This window comes from Alosa sapidissima, chromosome 3 (genome assembly GCF_018492685.1).
Source record: "Alosa sapidissima isolate fAloSap1 chromosome 3, fAloSap1.pri, whole genome shotgun sequence".
Lineage (NCBI taxonomy): Eukaryota > Metazoa > Chordata > Actinopteri > Clupeiformes > Clupeidae > Alosa > Alosa sapidissima.
The window spans coordinates 35,466,206-35,491,046 of NC_055959.1; the positions used below are offsets into that span (position 1 = coordinate 35,466,206).

General features: G+C 44.6%; 1 protein-coding gene across 2 annotated transcripts; it reads left to right on the forward strand.

The window, feature by feature from the left end:
* Positions 1–17: 17 nt before the first annotated feature.
* grnb (granulin b) lies at positions 18–22,721 on the forward strand. Of its 2 annotated transcripts, XM_042085588.1 has the most exons (17): positions 18–165; positions 1,592–1,704; positions 4,378–4,530; positions 4,754–4,891; positions 7,053–7,166; positions 7,650–7,791; positions 8,168–8,277; positions 8,495–8,648; positions 9,456–9,547; positions 9,726–9,864; positions 10,149–10,246; positions 13,218–13,460; positions 14,774–15,025; positions 15,696–15,953; positions 16,323–16,556; positions 20,489–20,665; positions 20,762–22,721. In XM_042085588.1, exons 3-16 carry the CDS (start codon positions 4,378–4,380, stop codon positions 20,618–20,620), a joined length of 2,259 nt encoding a protein of 752 aa, XP_041941522.1. In that variant the 5' UTR covers positions 18–165; positions 1,592–1,704; the 3' UTR covers positions 20,621–20,665; positions 20,762–22,721. The 2 variants fall into 2 exon arrangements, with proteins under 2 accessions (XP_041941522.1, XP_041941521.1); XM_042085587.1 differs by having other exon boundaries at positions 20,489–22,721.
* The last annotated feature ends 2,120 nt before the right edge of the window (positions 22,722–24,841 follow it).

A 24,841-nucleotide genomic window follows, 5' to 3' on the forward strand; every position in this document is an offset into this window, starting at 1 on the left:
CTCAGGGGTAATCACATGACTCCAGAAGAGCATCATGTGATTCCATTATCAGCTGCTACAGTCGCCTCGACAGTCATTCTATATTAGCTAGCCACATAGACTATACAGGATCCCTTCATTTTTACGCGTTAAGCTCCTTTTTTGTTCGTGGTACCACATTCAAAGGTAAGAAATACGGATCGACTCAACATGCCATGTCACTACAGAAATCATAAGTGGTCAGTTAAAGTAAAACATTATAGGGGATACTTGCTAATAAGTTAGCTAGCTTTTTGCAAGCGAAGCGAAGAGAGACTGACTATTGTTATTTGGTGGCTGGTTCACATTTACATGAGAATATGTAAAGATGCACTTGTTTTGCAGACGTAGCGGATAAATACTTACTCTTGACATTTAAAAAGGCGACGGTTTCTGGTAAACAGGAAATCACAGGTTGCATCTTGTTTAGAATAAAAAGAACAACACTTTTCTGTTTATAAACACGTGAACCAAAAGTAATTTGCTTACTCGATCGCCTCGGTATTAATTGGGCTAAACAAGTAGATCATGTAAGTCATTTCCTCCTGGGAAAAGGAAACTGACAACACAATGATATTACTGTTAGCCTGGCTAGGACTATCTTAGGCGGTGCTGTGAGCCTGTTTTTTCATGTGAAGTTACTGGTTAACTTAACCGTAACCTACTTAAGTTATAAGGCATGATCATGTCAGACGTCGAACGCATAGGCGTTTTGTTACAATGTAACACGTTCTAAGGAACTTTAGCCTTGGCTGTGCAATTAAAGGTCATATTGAATTTGCAAATGTTTCAGGTTGGCAAATGGGAACAGAATGTGTTTAGATGTGTATGAATCACTCCTCAGTTGTCAAGTAGCTTGCACAAAGCAAACATGTAACGTTAAACACAGCAGTCAAGTAGCTTGCACAAAGCAAACATGTAACGTTAAACACAGCATGCACAAGTGTTGGTACCATCAGATGAAATCAGATGACCGGCTACTTTTGCTCACACGCAGCTGCTTGGCTGAGTTTCTGTATGGACTCAACCTATATATGAGATTGTTATTTGTGTGTATATTTTGGGCAAGGAAATCGTGAAAACACCTTACAGCTATAGGCGTACATTGTAGTTGCTGAAGAGAGATTTTAAGTTACTCTATCACAGTACAGTCCCTCTGGTTATTGAAACGAATAACTAAGCAAAGTAAACTTTTAATGTTACATTTTTGGGGAGAATGAAAAAAGAAGAAAAAAGTACTAGGTCCAAGACAAGATCCTCCAAAATGCTTGCATTTGCCAAAAACTGCTCAGATTTGAATTTGGTTAAACTGATAGCACATGAATTAAATAAAAGCCTATGGTACAATGGGTGTTTTCCTCAAATCTGCCATAATTTCCTCTTTACTGACACTGGGTCCTGGGCTGTTAGGGTTTAATGTATCATATTATTTTGAAAGAGAAAGAAAACATGAGTGAATGTCATCAGTTGCTCACTAATCTAGAAACTCAGGCCGTTTGCTCCGTTACCCTCTTGTACAATAACCCCCCCCCCCCCCCCCCCCCCCCTCCTCCCCTCACTTTGATGCTTGCAGAGTAAGAGAGTGGAGTATGCCACACTTCAGAGCATCTTAAGAAGCAAACATAGTACACCTTCTTCTGGCTGGAATCCCTCTCCTTGCTGAGGGTAAAAAACACAGAACTCACGGTGAGTGTACACATCTGCTTCACCTCCCTGTTGGGGCTACACCGCGTACTACTACGCAGAACGTAAAAAATAGCTTTAGAAGACTGGTCTGATTTCTATGCAGTGCTATCTGCTGTAGCCAGTTCCATTGATCATAGTGGAAGCTAATTGTTGCAGCGAATACTCCACAAAAGGAATGCTTCAGTTATGTGCCTAGTGCATTTTTGGATGGCTCATTATGTTGGTTAAACAAACCAGTCAGAAATGTAATGCGATTGAAGTTTGTCCTGTTGCCACCTGACTTAAAAACTAATGTCACAATACTGTGAGATTTGGACTTTGCTCCAATAGGATCAGAAAGTAAATTGATTGTATTTGCCAGGTAATTTTCCAGTAGGCTTGAATTGTGTCAATGTGTCAGCACATGTTATACTTGTAAACAACAAACATAGTCAACATATGTGCCCAAATACTATACTGCCCTACAAAGCCAAAGTGCAGTAACTGCATTTTTTGTGAAATTCACTTTTTTACACCAATATAACATGCCATATCCTCCGTTCAATCTATCAAAATCGCATTAATCTACTGAAACATTTTCGTAGATACTGCACTTTGTCTTTGTAGGGCAGTATAGCCAACTAATTTTCAGTTTCACTTTTGTGTAATTGTGTGTGAACCCCCGTCCTCCAGAAGTAGTCATCCAGTGTCTTCATTATACTCCGTTGTAGGAGATCAAAGCACGATGGCTACTTTGGGAAGCATTTCTGTGTTTCACTCTTGGTCAGATACTGTATGTTGACATTCATACTCAGTTTTGTATTGACATAGTGGGGAATTGAGTAGAGGAATTCCATTATCTGTTCATGTTGGCCAGCCATGTATTGCACAGGGTCGTGGCCATGATAAGGCACAATATTTGCAGAACTGTAAAAGGACATGACCCAAAGTTGCAGTATTGGTGAAACTGACTCTCTGTAGGAACTTCTCTTGGTCTCTTTATGTAGAGTGCACACTCTAAAGACCATGGAGTAGAAATGGCATTTTCCTGCTGCATGAGAAACAAGTCATGATGCGACAAACATTAATGCATGTCTGTGTGTGTACTGCATCTTGCACCTTGCACAGCTCTTCCTGTGCAGGTGTTTGCTTTTTTGGGCTTTCTTTGTAATTGTCCCGCTCATCTACTCATTCTGTGCTTCCCCCTTACTCATGCAAATACGTAACCATGCATGGCAAAACCAGGCACATGTCTCCCCAGAGACATTTTGAGTTATTCACAGATTCTGAAAGTGTAGTTTCAAAGCTATCCAATGATGTCTCACTCATGGAGATCTGATAATATTTGATCTCTAATGGGTTACAGAACCAGCTAGTAGCAATGGATAAAGTAGTCTAAAACAAACATGAGATCATGTTTGCAAACCATGTTATTTTGAATTACCACCCAGCGCAAGGCACCAGGTTGGCAATGGATTTAGCAGGTTTAGCAATGGATAAAATAGTCTAAAACGCGAACTAAACAAACATGAGATCACGTTTGCAAACCCTGTTAATTTGAATGCACACACGATGCAAGGCACCCTGCCATCAGTCAAAACAAGACATTCTCGCATTATTCAAATTAATTGCCTACCGAAACTATCTGTAATGGGTTTTGGCTGGTAGCCTATGGTGCCAATAGCTAACGACAGTAGGCCTACGTTAGCTAGTAGCAATTGATAAAGTTTCTAACACACAAACTTTATCCCCGTCAAATGTAACTGTGGAAATAGCATCTGATATCTTACGATCTAGCTCCTCTGCTGCCAGACCGAGAGATTCTTCCTCGTTGTAATTATCTTCGGCTAAGGTCAGCTCTAGATTAGGGATGTTCTCCAATGTAATGCAGTCGCCTTCATCATCAGATTTAGCTCATCTGCAATCCGCTGTGCTTTGTCCATCTCCATTCAAATTGTAAACAAACAGCATGCTGGTTCAGTAAGTAGCCATGAGGTTACTTCTAGCATACTGCTGATTGGCCGACAGAACAAAAGAGCACTAATAGTCACGCCCAATTCAAATGCTGGTTTACTTACTGAAACTTTCAAACATTTTCAAAGACAAAATATACACTTTTAAAGCAACCAATGCTGTTATCTGAAACATGGAATTGCTTCTTTAGGACTTCAACTTGCACATTCTGCAAAAAAACGAAAATCACTAATTTTGAAAAAAAAAACTTCAAAGTCGTTTTTCGCGACTTGCGTCTCTGCGACTTGAGCCTGCTTTTGCCATGCCTGGTCACATACATGTGCCCACATAACTCTTTATCATTCTCTCTCTCTCTCACACACACACACACACACACACAGATGCTCATATTCTATGGGTAAAATATAGAGAGCCCTGTCTGTAATGGATGGAAGAGAAAGTAAAAGCCAAAACAGGGCCAAGTGCTCTGCTCTGCTCTGCTCAGGGCACAAATGAAACCTGTCATTTTTCTGTTCCTCTGCAGGGTCTGGTCCACTTAGTCAAAGTCGGAAAAAAATCAAACTTGAACTATTGTCCACTTTCTCTTTTGTGTTTCTCAGAAGTGTGTGTGTGTGTTATCCGTTTCCTGTATTTAAGCCTACTCCTTCCTGTTAAGTTTTCCAGATGAAGGTGTGTGTTGAGTCTGTGTCCTAATATCCACTTGTTCTTTTGTGTTCACAGATGAGGGGTGTGAGTGTGTGTGTAAGTGTGTGTGCGCTGTTTTTGCTGAGTGTGTGTTCAGCCCTCATCTGTCCTGATGGAGGCATGTGTGAGGATGGAGACACCTGCTGCCAGACGCCGTCTGGGGGCTACGGCTGCTGCCCGTTGCCCAACGTAAGTGTGTGTGTGTGTCTGTGCACCTATTTTCTTCTGCAGATTTCAGAATCTGTGTCAATTGTCAAACGTGTTAAGGTTTGTACAGTCGAGACAAATTAAGCTGTTATTGATGCTTAGCAGTTGAGTTGGATGGTGTTGCTGATGGTGTTGATGGTGTTGTTGTTGATGGTGTTGTTGTTGTTGTTGTTGTTGTTGATGTTGTTGTTGTTTTGTCCTGCAGGCAGAGTGCTGCTCAGATCATTTGCACTGCTGTTTCCAGGGGACACTGTGTGATCTGGAACACTCCAAGTGCATCAACAAGACTCACTCTCTGCCTCTAGTCACGAGGAGACCAGCCAGACCACCCACTCCAGCTCTGGTGAATCAACACAACACATGCCAACACATGGACATGCACATGACAGCAACACACACACACACACACGCGCAAATCTTGCACATTCGCACAGATAGACATGCACATGCACGCGTACGCGTGTGCAATTCTGCTTCCTGTTTGCTACCTCAATTGAAATGCAAGTGAAATTCAAGAATGGAATTGGAATTAAAGAGCCAGTTTCAATTCAATTCTGGAATTTTGCACAAGCCTGACACACACACACACACACACACACACACACACACACACACACACACACACACACACACACATCCCATACCTCCCATACCCACTCTTTGAACTCCCCATTACCCATGATCCATCACACTCCTCAAGTGATGATGCAACTTGCAGTGCGTTTGTATTTGCCACTTGTGCGTGGTCATTGGCTACCGCCTCATGCTGTGTAATGTGCAACAGGCTGGGTTGCCATTGGCTACCGCCTCATGCTGTGTAATGTGCAATAGGCTGGGTTGCCATTGGCTACCGCCTCATGCTGTGTAATGTGCAATAGGCTGGGTTGCCATTGGCTACCGCCTCATGCTGTGTAATGTGCAATAGGCTGGGTTGCCATTGGCTACCGCCTCATGCTGTGTAATGTGCAACAGGCTGGGTTGTCATTGGCTACCGCCTCATGCTGTGTAATGTGCAACAGGCTGGGTTGCTGATGGACCACTGTGGGAATTCCCCTATAAGTACCTATAGCATCCTGCAGCACTTGAACACCTTCCTGTGCAGGAAACGCTGGCCACACACATCTTCGCCTCAGTTTCACTGCTACACACACACACACACACACACACAATCCTCCCCTTAGTTTCACTGCTCCATACACACACACACACACACACACACACATCCTCCCCTCAGTTCCCCTGCACACTTCTCTAGATGAGAGACTGTGTGTGTGGTTTCTTACCCTGCATTTACCCATGATAGTGTGTGTTTGGGTCATGCTGTTGCTTCCTCTCAAAGGTACATTGTATTCTGTCACTTTTTGTTTCATCACTGGCATACAAATGTAAAAGTCATTTTTCCAGATGAAATATTAGGAAATATTAGCTAAAGCGATACTGACCGTGTGTCCGTGCATGAGTAGCCTAGAAATCTAGACGCACCCTAGCGGCGGAAAATCTAATTAGAAGCCAGGGTAGTCTAGCAACTCTCTGTTGGCTTGCGAGCTGGATAAACCAAATTTCGGTCAGGCCAATCACATCGTGTATAGAGTCGGTGGACGGGCTTAACATAATGATGGCAGAGCTGAGACTGTTCCGTGTGAATTCCCTGCTACTTGACAGAAAAAAAAATGGATGCTGCTGCTGGCAAACAGTGTGACTTGACAATCGTTCGATCAACTAGCCAACTAGCTCCGCTGGTGGGAAAATACATGGGATTCATGAGTTGTAGCGCTATCCTATTGCGTGCAGAGGGAATTTGAAAGACCGTGAAAATCCGCCCCTCGGACTGAGCACTGCCAATGGTGAGTTCCCAGCCCAAGAACATCATGCTTCTCCCAGTAATTAATAATGACCTCGAGCTTCAGTCAGGACAGGTTGCTCAAAATCATTTGTCTGCTATGCCAGAAAGTATGTACTTGACACATTGACCATTAATATGCTGTATTTCATTATTGACCATTAATAGGCTGTATTTCATTATTGACCATTAATAGGCTGTATTTCATTATTGACCATTAATAGGCTGTATTTCATTATTGACCATTAATAGGCTGTATTTCATTATTGCCTATACTTTTTCCCCCCCATCAAGCCCTGCAAGCCCCTGCCTTCTATTGCATAGCAGTCTTTTGGAGTCGTGCCCTGCTCTTTTTCACAACCCATAAAATGACTTTTTAATCAGGCATGCATCAGCCATCTCTCAGTCTTAGGCGACGTACCCGTGTTTTTGAAAACTGATCATTTTCCTCCTTTGGTATTTTAAAACGATTCTGCTCACACGGATGTGCAAAATCGGCCGTTAAAGGCTGTCAAGAACATGTCAATCAAACAAATGGTGGTGCCACCAAACGCCACAATCAAAAAAAACATGTCCACACACAAACGGTAAAACAGAGTTTTCAAAAAATCTCCACTTTGGCCTGAGCTGTCTGATGTAGCTGTTCCTCTTCCTGTGTGTTCAGCCCTGGGAGGATGAGCGTGCAGTCATCTGCCCCGACGAGGAATCCGAGTGCCCAGACGGAACCACCTGCTGCCAGCTGATCGACGGCACCTGGGGATGCTGCCCCTTGGCAAACGTAGGGAATTATGGGGATGCTGCCCCTTGGCAAACGTAGGGCAATATGGGGAATGGAATACTGTGAAACGTAGGGCATTATGGGGAATGGAGTGCTAGCAAACATAGGGCATTATAGGGAATGGAATACTGTGAAACGTAGGGCATTATGGGGATGCTGCCCCTTGGCAAACGTAGGGCACCTGGGGATGCTGCCCCTTGGCAAACGTAGGGCATTATAGGGAATGGAATACTGTCAAACATAGGGCATTATGGGGAATGGAGTGCTAGCAAACATAGGGCATTATAGGGAATGGAATACTGTCAAACGTAGGGCATTATGGGTGGTCATGGAAGGACTCATTTTAACAGTCAGTCCTGCTCAATGACCTTATACTACATTATACCCCTAGACATGTTTTGTTTTGTAAACAGAAGTGTTGTATGTTATTTATATAAACCGATATTGCCCACGTCATTCACTTGTGATCCCTGTGGTCTGCAGGCGGTGTGTTGTGAGGACAAACGACACTGCTGCCCTGAGAGAACCAAGTGTGATCTAGAACATTCCAAATGTGTGTCTGCCACACTGGGATCCACTCCTATGTGGAGGAAGTTCCGCGCCCGCAAGAGAGCGCACTCACCAGGTAAACATACATACACACACACACACACACACACACACACACAGATTCGTACCATGATGTGTGTGTGTGTGTGTGTGTGTGTACACATTTGTGTCTGATTGGGGTTGCGTTCCTATTTCAAAGGATCCTACACTGTGTTCCCTGGTCCCTACCCACTGCACAGGGAGCTCGATGGCTAAAAGCGCTTTCTGTGGAATACCCTGCTCATGTTCTCTCAGTCATGAGTCATAGTCATAGTCTGCTCAGCAGGCTCATGTTGCCATAGAGATGACTACAGATCATTTGCAAGACTAGGTTCAACGCATTAGCCACTCAAAATATCCACATAGAGTTTTAATCTTTAAAACAATGTCTGTCTGTCTGTCTGCGTGTGTAGATAGGAGTGTGGGCTCCATCACCTGCCCAGGTGCCAAATCCGCCTGTCCTGACGACACTACTTGCTGCTTGATGAATTCTGGAAGCTATGGCTGCTGTCCTTACCCTGACGTAAGAGTCTGTGTGTGTGTTGTGTGTGTGTGTGTGTGTGTGTGTGTGCTGTAATTTTGTGTGTCTTTGTTCGATGATGAAGTCTTATGTCTAAGTCCCATGCCCCATTTTGTGTCTTACAATATGAGACGGGAAAACAGAAAAGAATGTTAAAACCTGGATAGTAAAATTCCAATATAGTAATTTTCACCTGTGTGTGTGTGTGTGTGTGTGTTAGGCTGTGTGTTGCAGTGACAAGGTCCACTGTTGCCCCAACGGCACCACCTGTGACCTGGAGCAGCAGATGTGTACGTCCTCACGCACACAGACACACTTCCCTCTGGCCCAAAAGCAACCCGCTCTGCTCATTCGACTGCCTGCTGCCAAAGATGGTAAGAGCTACAGTAAGGCTTGCAGACGCCATCCTCAGGTACAGGTGTGCAGGAAGTGGTGTTGGAAGACTGATGCTAGATAGGCTAGTTAGATCAGTGTTTCTCAAAGTGTGGTCCGGGGACCACTGGTGGTCCGCAAACTATCCCAAGTGGTCCGCGAGCAGACGTGGTAAAATATAATATAGATATGTTGTTTGCAATATTGAACTAACTTGTATGTAAATCCAAACAGTTCTGCAACACTGTCTATGTAGTGTAAATCAAATTAATCCTCTGACACAATAAGCAAAGTGCAAAGACAATAAGCAAGGTGGTGAGTGAGTAGGCCTATTGTGTAGGCTATTATACTGTTGAAGTAGGTCTAATCTTTTTTTTTTTTTTTGCTAGGTGGTCCGTGCGTTTCTTTTTTATTGGTTAAGTGGTCCTTAGTCTGAAAAAGTTTGAGAAACACTGAGTTACATGAAGAGAGCAGTGTTGAGGCCAATTTATACTTCAGGTGACTAGTGGGACAAGTGTCGCTCGACAAAATGTGATGCATGTCTGCTGGGGTGTCATGAGCTTGTCAGTTACAGTTACATGAAGAAATTGAAATGGCGCAGACGCTGATTCATACTTTGATTGGTTAGCAGCTCAGAGTTCTACTAGAGCTGGTTTGCTTTCATGAGCTGTAACTTTAATGTCCCAGTTGTTATAGTTTACAGAAGCATCTTCTGATGCATGACCTTGGACACATCATCAGTGTTTATTGTGTTTTCTCTGTGTGTCCTCTCCTCCGGTCCTCTCCTGCCTGTGGTGGTGTGCTGGTAGTGGTCTGTCCTGATAAAATCTCCACCTGTCCTGACGAAACCACCTGCTGTGCCCTCGGCAATGGCAGCTACGGATGCTGCCCCATGCCAAAGGTAAACGTGTGTGTGTCTGTCATCATTATTTAGTCAATAGAATAGAAGCCAGTAGAAGTGTGTATGTGGAAAAATGTTCAGTCTTGTCATCGTCTGATCCATATCTGTCTATGTGCAAGTTCATGTGTGTTTGTGAATTTTTAAGTAAGTGTGTGTTCATATGTATGTGTATTTGTAGGCGGTGTGTTGCTCTGATCACCTGCACTGCTGTCCGGAGGGCACGACCTGTGATCTCGCCAAGAGCACCTGTATGTCCACCAACGGACGCATCGCCTGGGCAACCAAAATCCCAGCTCTAACCCCGCCCCAGATCAGAGGTTAGCCCACACCACCTTTCATGTACACACACACACACACACACACACACACACACGCACACTTAATTTCTCCTGTGTTTGCAATATGTCGTCGATTTTGACTCCTCATATTTCTGTCCTCTGCCTCTCCCTCTCTCTCTCCCTCTGTCTCTCTCTCCCTCTGTCTCTCTCTCCCTCTGTCTCACTCCCTCTGTCTCTCTCCCTCTCTCTCACTCCCTCTCTCTCTCTCCCTCTGTCTCTCCCTCTCTCTCTCCCTCCCTCTGTCTCTCCCTCTCTCTCTCCAGCTTCGGCGGTGCCCTGTAATGACTCGGTGGCGTGCGCCGATGGGAGCACCTGCTGTAAAACTGCATCTGGCGTCTGGGCCTGCTGCCCCCTGGAGGAGGTGAGGCGCACTGCATGTCTACTCCCCTACTGTAGGGTTAGGGGCAGAGTGCCCTGTCTTGGTCGCTCTGTCTGTCTGTCTGTCTGTCTGTGTCTGTCTGTCCGTGGCTCTATCTGTATATATGGCCTTATGGTGCTCTATCTATCGTTCTGACAGTCGTGCTGTTTGTCTACCAGTGTGTCTGTTGTGTCTTTCTGTTTCTCTCCTGTTTCTTCTTCACATGATATAGTTTTCTCCTCTTTCTTTCTTTCTTTCTTTCTTTCTTTCTTTCTTTCTCTCTTTCTCTCTCTCTCTCTCTCTCTCTCCCTCCTCCCTTGGGTTATATTGAATAACCTCTTCAGCATTGTTCCTCAATATGAGCCAGGGCTGCTGAATCAGGTCTGCGTGCCGCTGCATATCTCATGATATAACTTCATAACTGGGTCAGCTGGGGCTGTTATTCACTGGAACCTCTGTCCTGGCTGGACCCAGTGCGCCCGGAGGCCTCGCGTTGAACCTAATCTCCGGATCGCATGCCGCCGTCCCAGCCATAAACACAAGCTGGGGCTGACCGGAGGTGTTTTCACTTTAGTGCTCTTCGTAAGCAAATGCAAGTATAGCAAGATCATGGCAGTACAGTAACAAGTACGAACAAATCCCTTAGAACCAGGGCAGGCGCTGAGTAGAACAAATCCCTTAGAACCAGGGCAGGCGCTGAGTAGAACAAATCCCTTAGAACCAGGGCAGGCGCTGAGCAGGACCAGGCTCAGAACAGGGTAGAGATGCATAAAGTATATGTATATATGTGTGTGTGTGTGTGTGTGTGTGTGTGTGTGTGTTATATGTGCGTGTGTGTATGTGTATATAGTAAACGCAATGTATGAAACATTGTAATCAGCTATATCACAGACTGAAGGAACTGAATTATAAACAATCTGTAGAAGTTTGTTTATGTTTATTATGTTTATGGTATTTAGCAGACGCTTTTGTCCAAAGCAACTTACAATGACATCAACATGCATTACATTAACATTAAAATCAACAGTGTATAGTAAAATAGCCTAAGATAATACCAATATTACTAATAGACCAAATATAATATAACAATAACCATAAACGTGTACAAACCTGACTCTGCAAGGAAAAATGAATGAGTTGGAAACAAGGGCAAGAAGGTTGAAAGAAGCAACGTTGAAGTTGAGTATCTTTATGTGCCCTTAGCAAACACTCGTGTTTATGCCACATGTTCACTTGTGTTCATGTGTGTTGAAGTTGAGTATCTTCATGTGCCCTTAGCAAACACTCATGTTTATGCCACATGTTCACTTGTGTTCATGTGTGTTCAGTTCCTCACCTCCTCAACTTAGAGGTTGGATAAACAGGATTAATAAAATAACACAGCGCTGGGTCACGGGTGAATAGACGATCTGCCAGTTCCTACAAGGGCAGGGACATCCCTCTCCATCTTCAAAAAACTCCTGAAGACCCAGCTCTTTAGAGAACATCTGCTCTCATAGCACCACTTACAACAAGTCTTGCTGATCCTAGCACTCACCACCCGTCTTGAACTGACACTCAACTTGAACTGAACTCAAGATAGCACTCACTGATGCACTTATTCTTACTGTACTCTACCGTTTTTAAATTGTCCTAAAATTGTCGGCAAAACGGCAAATACATCCTTCTTCGAAAGGAATGACTTAAGTGCATTGTGTTGCTCAACTTTCAAAGAAAAAGTCCAACTCCTCCAAAGTTGACGCCAACCCCGATTCAAACAACCGCTCTTCGTTCGCCATAGCCACCTTCCTTGTTGTTCACCGTCGCAGGACTGTCGTTATACTGTTAAGCCCGCCTTAAGACTCTCTAACAAAATAGAGCACTGTGATTTGATAACATCCACGGTGTTAGCTAATAGAAATTCCTATGGTTTGCTACTAGACGTACAGGCTGAGCAAATTAATTTGCCGCCGCTAGGGTGCGTCTAGATTTCTAGGCTATAAAAATGTGTCAGCCTAATGTAATGTAATGTAATGTAATGTAATGTAAATGATCTGATATAATACAAATATTGAATGAAATATTGAGTGAAATGAGCAAACACAAAACAACAAGCAACAACTTAATACTTACATATATAGACGGATTTCCTGTTTCCCAACAAAACTAAATGCGCGCGCAGCCGTGGGGCAGAAGACGCTTAAGCGGGATAATGGACGACACGGTGGTCTGTTCACAGAAGTTAATGCACGGTCGAGGTTGTAAAACGGCCCCGACGCGAAGCGGAGGGCCGTTTAAACCTCGTAAGTGCATTAACTTCTGTGAACAGACCACCGTGGAGTCCATTATCCCGCTTATTCCACTGTTGCCACTTGCGTTGTGTTCATTTCCTGTTTCAATTTAAACGTTTTAACGCTAAAACTGTCTTGTTTGTAGAACTCATTTCTTCCGACACGTATCAACTAATTTCTCAACTCACAGGACAAACTGCCGTTACTAGTTCTAAATGGATGGTTGCTACGGCCAAAGGCCAGTCGTTAGTTCTATCTCTCCCGTTGTCAAGCGGGCGTATCCCAAGATTCTGATGAACTTTAGCTTTGAAACATCGCTATTTTACTTAGCCTGCTCTCATCCATCTAGCTAAAAGCCACCTCCGTCATATGCTACAATGTTGCAATGTTCTGAACGTCTGCATTTTACAGCTCGGATGCAACGTGAAAGTTCATTTAAACTTCACAATGAGTTTGGCGAATTAATATACAAGTGAGATACGGCCAAAAAATGGATCTACTTCATAGGTGTGCAGATAACATACGGTTAATGGTCGCTCTAAATTACGTAGGACAATGGGAAATTCAACAAAGCAGTGGAATAAAGAAATGTAACGACAATTACACTAATAAAATGTAATGACAAATGCCTATAACTTCAGCACAGCATTGTATAATACTAATACTTGACCTCATGTATAATCTAAACCCCCCCCCCCTCCCAGGCGGTGTGTTGCCCCGACCACACCCACTGTTGCCCCCACGACACGGTGTGCAACGAGCGGGCCAGCACCTGCGACGACCCCACCGACCCCCTGGCCTCCGTGCCCTGGCTGGAGAAGACGTCCACCTTCGCCCTGGACACGCAGCCACCCAATACCAAGTGTGACGAGAGCAAGTCCTGCCCAGACACCTACACCTGCTGCAAGACGACCGCTGGGGGATGGGGATGCTGCCCGCTACCTGAGGTGCGCGCACGCGCACACACACACAGATACATACATAATACATACACACACACACACACACACACCTATACACGTACACATACACACCTATACACGCGCACACACTCACACCTACACACACACCTATACACGCACACACACACTCACACTCTCTCACACACACACACACACACACGACCGTAAGGACTGATTTGGAGACCATGCTATTTGAGTCATTCACACATGCAGACATGTACATGAACATGCAGTTACCTTTAATAGTTACAGGTATTAAAGGTGCACACATACACAGGGTTCCCACGGGTCCTTGAAATCCTTGAAAGTTTGTGAATCTGAAAAAAATAATTCAAGGCCCTTGGAAGAGACATAAATAAATGAAGGTCCTTGAAAGTCCTTGAATTTCTTTTTGAGGGAAAAAAATCCATACAATTACGTACAATTCCGCTTATTAACATGTACACGGCCAGCGTGATTTCTGCGTGTTTCCCGCATGTAGTGTTTGTTGCCCAAATATTTAATTTAACATTCTGATGAATAAACCGACAGGTTCATGGTAACGAGTTTAACTTGATTAGGACAAGTTTATTTCAGTTCAGTTTTATGCAAAATACAAACATGAAAAGTAGAATAGGCCTGTCATATGACCAAAAATAAAAGAAAACTGGCAAGGTATCCTTGGTCTGTTGAGGTAACATGATTTAACCAGCGCTTGAAATTTATCAACACATTATACAGTAGGTCCTTGAATTTGATCTTAACCAAGGTGTGGGAACCCTGCATACATAGTTACAGGTAGCTATTAAAGGTGCATTCCACACATAGTTACAGGTAGCTGTTAAGGGTGCACTCCATACATAGATTAACCCCTAAATACTCATCTTAGCTCCTCAACGGTACATATTTAAAAATATGTACTTGATTAAATGTGTATTTAATTAAAAAAAAAGGCAATTCCTTCATGACTTTGAAACAGCTTCAGTGTTTCCCACAGAATTGAATTCTACTTGTGGTGGCAGGTTAACAGAATTAACTTGAATGCAACAGTTTTTAACAAATTAGCGCAGCGTGCTATGATGCTAACCAGATTTAATCACAATTTAGTACAACCTGGAAAAATCATTGTGTGGTGGTCAATGTTGATATTGTGGTGGGCCGCCACAAATAAGTCAATGTATGGGAAACACTGAGCTTGTATGCATCTCTATCCTTCTCTGCCTCATCTCCCATGTGGGGAGCTAATTAAGTCTTCTTGACCGTCTACGTGAGGCCTCTGTCATACGGTGTCTTGTATACTAAACTCCATTTCCCATCAGGCCGTATGCTGTGAGGACCACCTGCACTGTTGCCCCCATGGCACCACCTGTAACCTGCTGGCCAGCACCTGTGACAGCGCCCGCGGCCCCGTGCCCCTGGTGAGGAAGGTGCCCGCCCTGAGCGCCACGTTGCCCGCCGCGCCGGTGCCATCCCATGGGCTCATGTGTGACGGGCACACCAGTTGCCCCGACGACAACACCTGCTGCTTCATGCACAAAGCCGGCAAGTGGGGCTGCTGCCCACTCCGTCAGGTGAGACAGGAAGTGATGTCGCAGAGGACGGGGGAAATGGGAGTGTTTGGTGGAGGAAGTAACATCAAGCATGTAGATGCTGATGGCTTATTGTCATTTCTGTTTTTGTTGTTGTTTACTGTCGTTGTTGTTTTTAAACCAGTCCTCCTCCCATCCTCCCCTCTCTTCTACGGTCTGTTGTTGTTGTTATTGTCTTTTACTTTACCTTTGTCATTATCTCACACACACACACACACACACACACACACACACACACACACACACACACACACACTATTTATTGCACTAAGCACTTTACTGGATATAGAACTTTCTGTTTTTTCTATGGGGGATTTTATGGGGAGTTAATTATGTGTAAGGTAATGGGTGATTCATGAGGATTTAAATATTAAATGATATAAGGTAAATGGGTGGACAACTAAAAACTATATGCCTGTCTGTTTTGCTCTAACAACATTTCGTTGTTATCCTGTAACAATGACAAAAAAATAAACTGAACTACACACACACACACACACACACACACACACACACACACACACACACACACACACACACACACTTACCCTGACCCACTAACTGCCCCATCACTTACCATCCTTATCTGTTTTACTCTCCTTTCTCCCCTCCTCCCCTCTGTCCCCTCTCTCTCCCTCCATCTCGTGTCCAGGCGGTCTGCTGTAGCTCAGGTGACCACTGCTGTCCCAGTGGCTTCACCTGTGACGAGAAGCACACGTCCTGCACCAAAGGTCGCCTTGAGATCCCCTGGTACAGGAAGCAGGAGGCCCGGGTCGTCCAGGGGTCGGCAGGGTCAGAGGTCGCAGAGGGTGTGATGGACGTGAAGTGTGACGACGAGAGCAGCTGTGCGGCGGGCTCCACGTGCTGCAAACTACCCACTGGAGACTGGGGCTGCTGTCCTCTGGTCAAGGTACACACACACACACACACACACACACACACACACACACACACACACACACACACACACACACACACACTGTAAACTACCCACTGGAGACTGGGGCTGCTGTCCTCTGGTCAAGGTGCACACACACACACACACACACACACACACACACACACACACACACACACACACACACACACACACACTGTAAACTACCCACTGGAGACTGGGGCTGCTGTCCTCTGGTCAAGGTGCACACACACACACACACACTGTAAACTACCCACTGGAGACTGGGGCTGCTGTCCTCTGGTCAAGAGACACACACACACACACACACACAGATAGATAATAACAAAATAACAAACACCTCCCTCCTCCTCGTTCCAGGCGGTGTGCTGTAGCGACCACGAGCACTGCTGTCCGCAGGGCTACACCTGTGCGCTGGAGTCCGGTACCTGTGTGAAGCCCTCGGACTGGGCCGCCGCGGTCCCCCTCTCGCCGCTGTCCGAGGCCCAGCAGCCCTCCCAGGATGTGCAGTGTGACGCCGAGACCCGCTGCGACACTGACCAGACCTGCTGCAGGACCTCCCCCGACAGCTGGGCCTGCTGCCCCTACAAGAGGGTATAGAACAGTCACCTATTTCCACCCTTCACAAGAGGGTATAGAACAGTCACCTATTTCCACCCTTCAGCTAGGCCTGCTGCCCCTACAAGAGGGTATAGAACAGTCACCTATTTCCGCCAATGACTATGCACAGTGATACAGTGCTGCAGTGTACAAACCGCTTGGAGCTACTAGTGGAGTTTTGATTTTGCGATGAGAATTCTGTCTAACGTCAATTTGTTTCCCCCTTCTCCTCAACGTTTTCTGTAGTACTGATCTGAGCTAATGCACTGATTACCTAGTGAAGTAGGGCTCTTGGGAGGATAGAAATGATATACAAATAATTATCTGAATTTGGCTTTAAATTCACCACTACATTTCAGTGTCCCTTTTTGCACCTTGAGGGACTGAGTGAGTGGGTGGAAATAGGGGACAGGACAACACACTACCAAACTACGAGCGGGGTCAACATGATCGGGTAATTTAGGCAATCAATGCTCCAGGTAAGGGCCAAGCCAGTCTTGGCTTAGTTGGCTGGTTGCCCCCGGGGTGCAGAGCTAGCGTTCAGTAGGGTGACCGCCGCAGGGAAGAAGCTTCCTCTGAACCTGCTGGTTTGGGTGCAAGCAATTCTGAGATGGTGTGTAGAAGGATTCTCCTACTTTGATTGAAATGACACAGTATGACCCTACAGATGACCCACCCGTCTACCTGAAGCCCTAACATTTCACTGTAGGCAATCAATACTTTCTCTAGGTTTGTTGTGCACAGGGCTTGAAAACGAAATTATTTTTCAAACGTTCCGTTCCGAACGGTTCAGGTAGGCCTATGTTTAACGTTTTCGTTCTTGCATGCGTTCCGCCACCAACATATCGGTCCTGAACCGGTTCGGAACGCAAAATATCGTTCGTTCTTAAAGTTCCGGCAGTGTTTGGCGGGCCTATCAAGTCTATTTTTGTGAACTTTACCTTAGAATAGACATACTCATTATTTCCCCTTGATTTAGCCTATACCGTAGCTATGCCCAAAAATAATAAATCACAGGCGGCATCCAAAAACATTCAGATGGGCTATCCATCCCATAGCCTACAGACTTACTGTAAGCCTAACCTATGCCTATAAATAATTTCTTATCAAAAATATTTCTGGATACGTGCTAAACTCCTTACCTGGTTTTATCCATATGGATTTCTTCAAAGGCTTGCGCTATAATTTCCAACCTGTCTGTTGCTGACAAGGCCTATCTCAAATTTTCCGTTTAACTCTTCTACATAGAATAGACTATAATTGCGCAAACATTTCAAATCCCGACTTTAAAACGACAAGGCGTGGACAGGCAAAATAGGCTATTACGCATAGGCTACAAACAATTTCCAAATAAGTTTCAGTAGCCTACGCTACGAGCTGGCCTAAGATCCGAAGTGGCAGACGGATAGGTAGGCCTAGTTGGCTACATAGCGGCTTGTTAGCTTACATTAACAGTGTAGATGCGGGCTTGTTTTTCGCACAACCGGAAATAGTCTCCCTGACATAGGATATGCTTTTGTGAAATTTTATAAAATATATAGAGAACGAAAAAAAAACGTTATTAACCGGTTTTGTGGATTTCAGAATAACGTTTCTGTTCCGGAACAGTTGAAGACCATGTTGTTTTCGTTTCTGTTTCTGCTCCTCGTAAAATTCCGTTCGTTTTCGGTTTTCGTTTTCGTTCCTTGAACCGGTTTGGAGCCCTGGTTGTGCATATAAGACGATCGCTGCTGTCTCATCAGGCTCACGGTCCTAAAACCCCAGTTCATTCATGGTCAGAGATGAGGGAGAGAAACTTTAACCATCTCACCAGGCAGACAAGTATCTATCTCTATCTCTATCTCTCTCTGTCAAAAGAGACAATGTGGCCGTTGAACCGCAACACTAGTGCCACTTGAATTTCAGTGACCACTGATTTACATTACAGTTCCATATGTCTACCCTTTAAAGTCAGTTGTGGCTGTAACATCTAATAAATGGACAGGGCAAACCCTAAGCTCCTTAGTTCAGTGTGCCCCCCCCCCCCCCCACACACACACACACAAGCGTGTCTCTGTTCCTCCTGATCCCATCAGCTGCACGCTCACACTCCCACACCTGCCATCTCACACACATGAATGAGGCTGTGGAGCTGGTTAGCTCAGCTCGTGTGCCTCTCATGCATATGAATTAGCCTGACCATGGAGATGAAAGACAACCACGCCATGCCAGTTCACACGTAGAAGTCAGCCTCTTCATTAAAAACACTGACAGCTAGCATACCCGGTTCTGCTAGCTCTTTCACATCTAAATTAGCGATGGAAACAAGTGACTAGTCCCTTTTGGTTGCTTTATTTGTTCTTTAGGCTATATACAAACAAGTGGAAAACATATATGAACAGGCTATAGGAACAAGGGGAAAAATATATGAACAGGCTATAGGAACAAGGGGAAAAATATATGAACAGGCTATATGAACGAGGGAAAAACATAAGGCTATAGGAATAAGGGGAAAACGTATATGAACAGTCATTTTCATGGTGCAGCTCCTAAAGCCATCCATAATTATGTTTTAGTGAGTCATAAATTGAGTTTCTCTCTCAGATATGTGCCAATGCCACTGCCATCTAACCATCTAAACGGGCAGATAAGATATTCTCTGTCGTTTTTAACTTGCGCGTCGCTGAATATGCCCACCATATTTTAACCTTTACCATTTGCACTACACGTAATGTTGCTTCCACGTGCACAACTGGCAGAACGATGAAGTGCAAATGAGAACAGAGATGGAAAAGCTGCAATGAGGACTTTTTTTTTTTTTTTGCCTTAAAATAAACCTGTACTCTATTTAGCGTACTTCTCAAGACACTTCGGAAACGAAAGTAAACAAGTAGCCACTGAAATAGCCTAATGATGCAAGCTTGTGTTATTTCCTGCAGTGGCGTCTGTACTGTATGTTTGCTTTCATTTTGGTGACCCAAATCACTCTGGTGCATGAATGCGGGTTGTCTCATTGGTGAACCATGTAAACACAAACATCACAAACATCTGATATGGGCCGCTTTGAAATGTAGATGTAAAAAGGCAGACAATCAGAACTGTGCAGAAAAGGTCGCTCTCTCTCTCTCTCTCTCTCTCTCTCTCTCTCTCTCTCTCTCTCTCTCTCTCTCTCTCTCTCTCTCTCCTCTCTCTCTCTCTCTCTCTCTCTCCTCTCTCTCTCTCTCTCTCTCTCTCTCTCTCTCTCTCTCTCTCTCTCTCTCTCTCTCTCTCAAGGGGTAGTCTCCTCTGCATTGTAGCTGAAATGTTATTACTCATTTTTTTTTGTGAGTCACTTTGTGTGTGATAAAATGTGTGTGCTAAATGATTAAGGGGGGGGGGGGGAGGGCAGTGTGCTGTAAGTATGTTGGGAATGTGTGTTGGAGAAGCTTCCTGATGAAATAATGTGCTGTGTGTGTAGGGGGGGGGCAGTGTACTGCAAGTATGGTAAAGGGACTTACTATTGCAAGCAGAGTACTGTATGTATGATGTATGTGAGTGATGACAGTGAAGATGTGTGTGTGGGCTGGAGGGGAGTGGAGCAGTGACTGTGTGTAGTGTGCGTGTGGGTAGGTGGGGGCAGTGTGCTGTAAGTATGTAGAGGATGTGTGTTGGAGAAGATCCTGAAGACAATGTGCTGTGTATGTAGGGAAGGGGGGGGGGGATGGGGTCAGTGTGCAGCAAGTATGTAGAGGAGGCTTACTGTAGCAAGCAGTGTGCTGTATGTATGTGAGGTGATGACAGTGATGATGTAAATGATAACATTTGTGTGCTAAATGATTAGATGTAAATGATAAAATGTGTGTGCTAAATGATTAAATGTAAATGATAAAATGTCTGTGCTAAATGATGTAATGTGTGTGCTAAATGATTAGATGTAAATGTCTCTGCCTTCTTCTCTGATCCTACAGGCGGTGTGTTGTCCTGACATGAAGAACTGCTGCCCCATGGGATACATCTGCAATGCTGAGATCCAGGGCTGCTCCAAGGGCTCCACGGGCTCCAAGGGCTCCACGCTCACCTGGTGGGACAACAAGTTCTGAGAACCACCTAGAGACTGAGCAGTTGCACTACTATATATATATATATCACACACACACACACACACACACACACACACACACACACACACTTGCACAGAATAGTCTACAAAAAACAGTCTGTGAAAAAATCCAAACACTGGTTAAATACACACACACACACACACACACACTCTTTCTTCTCAGACATCTTGCTGAACTGACACACACTCCAGTCCAGTGCTGTTGGGTCTGGACCTCTGGAACAGAAGGGACCTTCCTCTCTCTCTTGTAGTTCCTCTCCTAGTCTTTCAAAATCAGCCATCTACTCAAACACTCTTTTCATGTCTTTTCATTTCAGAGTAGCTGCCACAAGCGCACCAAGTGAAAGAGACTTTTTTTAATTTCCCAAAAGCCTCCTCACCCGTATGTCTGTTCTGCTTCCTGTATGTCTGTTCTGCTTCCTGTATGTCTGTCACCTGCTTGTGTTCTAATCCGCTCGTACCTAGGAACTGTCTAGTGAGTCTCGGTTCTCTCTCACAGTAGATGATTATGTTTCATGTCACTATAAACTAATGCTGAGATGGGCGATGAGGGGGTTGTTTTTATTTTATTTACACTTGAGTCATTTTCCTGTGTCATTCGAGCAGGCGTGTTGTCTGTAGTCCCAGCATTTCGAGGTGGCAATCAGAGGGACATGAATGTAACCGAAGTCCCTCTGCTTTGAAGGAGGTTCTGTGGGTGTGCTGAACTTGTCACCCAGGTAACAGAGTTTTCCTTGATGTGGGCTGTCAGGGTTGTAAGCTGGTCCCCCCCACTTACCAGAGTTTCCTCGGATTCGAGATGTTGGTGTGGTAAACCGGCTATCCAGTTGGCAGGAACATTATGGGATGGAACTGGGCCCGTACATGGCCTTCACCTGATCTAGACCCCAACCCTGACCCCACACCTGGCCCCTCACCTGATCTAGACCCCAACCCTGACCCCACACCTGGCCCCTCACCTGATCTAGACCCCAACCCTGACCCCGTGTGATTGAGCCCAGACTAAGAGGCTGTTTGGGAACAGCTAACAAATGCCATCAGTGTTTTTTGTCGCAACCTCTGAGGCATAGCTGATTCATAAGGAAAGTTAAGAACTTTGATTAGAAAAGGTGGAAATCAAATCATAAATCCAAAGAGTTTTAGAGCCTTTTTTTAGTAACCTCTGTGACTGTTCATTACGGAGCCAAAAACGCATGACTTCAGGATAACCCTGTGACTTGTTTATAAAGGCTTCCTGGTTGATTACAGCCAAGTAAGACTGACCAGCAGTGCAGTTTTGTGTCTGAATGTCCACCCCCAGGATCTGTGTGGTCCATGTGCATGCACTCCCTACTCCTCCTCGTTTCCTGTTTGGATTGTCATGACAACACATCACACCTGCATCCCTGATACCTGCACCAGCTGCTTCCACTTTTAGTGTCACTAATGCTTTTTATTCATGTCAATCAAATCAGTGTTAGCACAGCTTTTAATTTTAGTTTTAGCTCATGCACTTAAGAGTGACTTCTGGTTAAATGGGGTGTGCCTTATCGTCCTAGAAATTCAGCTAACTGCTTACCCAAATGTAACATCAACCCAGAAGGTGGCCAGGCCCTGGGCATAGGCAGGACACTGCAGTTATCTGGGCCAGGTGAGAGCAGCGTCATGCTTCACAAAGTTAGCTGTTAGCTGTTAGCTCCTTCTCCACGCTGTTTGAAGGGCCTCATTCTCCCATGATCCTCAGGGTGGGGTTTCCTGCTGGACACATGGGTCTCGTGTGTCCAGTGAGGATGATTTACAGCTAGAGTCTGAACCATCTGATTCAAATTTGTTTTAAAAAAACATGGTTATTTTTTAGTGTATCTCTTTTATGGTCAGTCAGAACAACCTCTTGACTTTTAGGAAATTTTACGGATGGCGGAAAGCGACAGATTGTCTTTGGACAAGGAATAAAGAGCTGGCTTTACTCTGGATCTGTTTTTATTTTACTATTAAGTGATTTTTGATTATTACTTTGTTTGAAGTGGATCGGTTGTCTTTTGTTTATAATTATACAAGTGAAGGATTAAGATGGAAAATAAAAAAAAGGAAAGAAAACCATTCATCTGTGTGTCCTTTGTCTTGAGTCGAATTCTGTCCCTTTACAAAGACTGGTGTTGTGTGGGTGAAGGCATTAGACCCTCTTAGTGGATCACAGTTCACACTTATATTAACCCAGCTCTCTGCTGCCACCCATAGGAGGATCACTTCTCAAATGTTAAGGTAGCCATGGTAATCCAATGACAAGTCCTCATGAGATAATCTTTGGATATGTGTTTAATCTTTGAACAATACCAAAGGCTTCTTATCTAGGGACGCATGGTATTAGATTTCTGCTGATATTCGACATACCAGTATTTTAAAACTCATCCTGGCTGATAGCGATGCACATCTTTTTTATATCCTTTAAGGGTCTCTTACTATACTAAACTATTGCTCGTGTTGTGATGGCATGCTTGTTGCAGATACAGGCATAACACTTTCATTCTCATTCATTCTACCCCAAATTTATACTTTAAGTAATGTACACATTCACTCGTCAAAATAGATAGAACCTAACTTTTCCCCCCAAATAATTTTGGACACTGAACTTGTCTTCTTTGTGGTCATGTTTGTGAAACATTAGGGAGGTTCCAGAGACTCTTCTTCCTCGCGGGTTCACACAGTTTCTTGAACACAAGTACCTACTACTACTACTTACGGCCTCTACACACAGCTGCGTGCGTTGCAGTGCTGGAGACGCATCCCATTCACTTATATGGGCTTACGTCATCGGTTGCCCAACTGAATTGTGGGTCCGTTGCGTCGCGTTTCTCCCGTCCCTCGCGTTCAGCTGTTGCTGCACTGACCGCACCGGCCAATCAAGCCAATCGACGGACGTCACCAACCAATCAAATTACGGTTATACTTCATTTAAATGACTATAAGTCATTTGCATAACTACCGTCGGGAACACCCACTGGCATGTGTTGACGGAACACAACTGTGTGTAGGAGCCGTTACAGATTCCAGCTCGTTTCTCACATTTCTTTGCCTTGCTCTGCTTAGCGTGTTCAGTACATTTTTCCTGTGTCATTCCACTTTATTACACATAACTCTACTTATGGACTTCGATGTTTGGATTTTTTTTATATATATATATGTGTGGATTACCTGAGTTTATACTAATGTCTGGTGAAACTTTCATGCAAATAGACTCACTGGAAGTACTGTGTACTTACTGAAAAAAATGTTGACACATTCAATACTTATTTCTCCCGCTGTAGGAAGATGGTTTATACTGTATAATTAGTCATGTATGTCAATTATATATTGTATTACGTAAATGGCAATTCTATGCATACATTGCATAGTGCCATGTCATGGAGAATGTGGCTTCTGTGATCGCTGCTGTTGGCCCCTGGTCTGTCCAATCAGATAATATGGGCAATCTCGTAAGCAGAGCGGGTGTGAGTGGTGTGGGCGCTGTGTTCGAGAAACCGGACTCCTACTAATGGGTAACACAACGCCTGTGGCCAGAATTAAACCGCAGATTGATGGGTTCAGGAGATGGAGGGGGATGAGAGGGGAGGAGAGGAGAGGGGGAGGAGAGGGGGATGAAAAGGGAGGAGAGGAGAGGAGGGGGGGTCCCCTTGCCCCCTTGCCCCCTTGCCCTGCCCTGCCCTGCCTGACCACTGTGACGTTTGGGTGTGCTGGTGACGCAGGTGTTTCGTGGGAGAAATGCCTCTATAATGTATATAAATAACATAATCCAAACAGCTGCCCAGCCCTTGAACATCCCTGCTCGTTTAGCCTCAGTGGAATCACACTGTTATGAATGGAGTCTCTCTCTCTCTCTCTCTCTCTCTCTCTCTCTCTCCTCTCTCCTCTCTCTCTCTCTCTCTCTCTCCTCTCTCTCTCTCTCTCTCTCTCTCAAATTCAAAATGCTTCATAGGCATAACATGATCACTTGCATTGCCAAAGGATTTATTATTATATAATACAATAAATCTGAACATATACATACCCCCCCCCCCTCTCTCCCTCTCTCACTCATTTTGTGTGTATGTGTGTGTATAAAAGAGTGAGAGCATGACGTTTGTATCTCCATGAGTGAGCAAAGTAAATGTGTTGGTGTGTTTATGTTTGTGTATGTCTGTGTCCAAGCGTGGGTGGTTTTCGGGAAAGGGGGTCCAATCTTGTC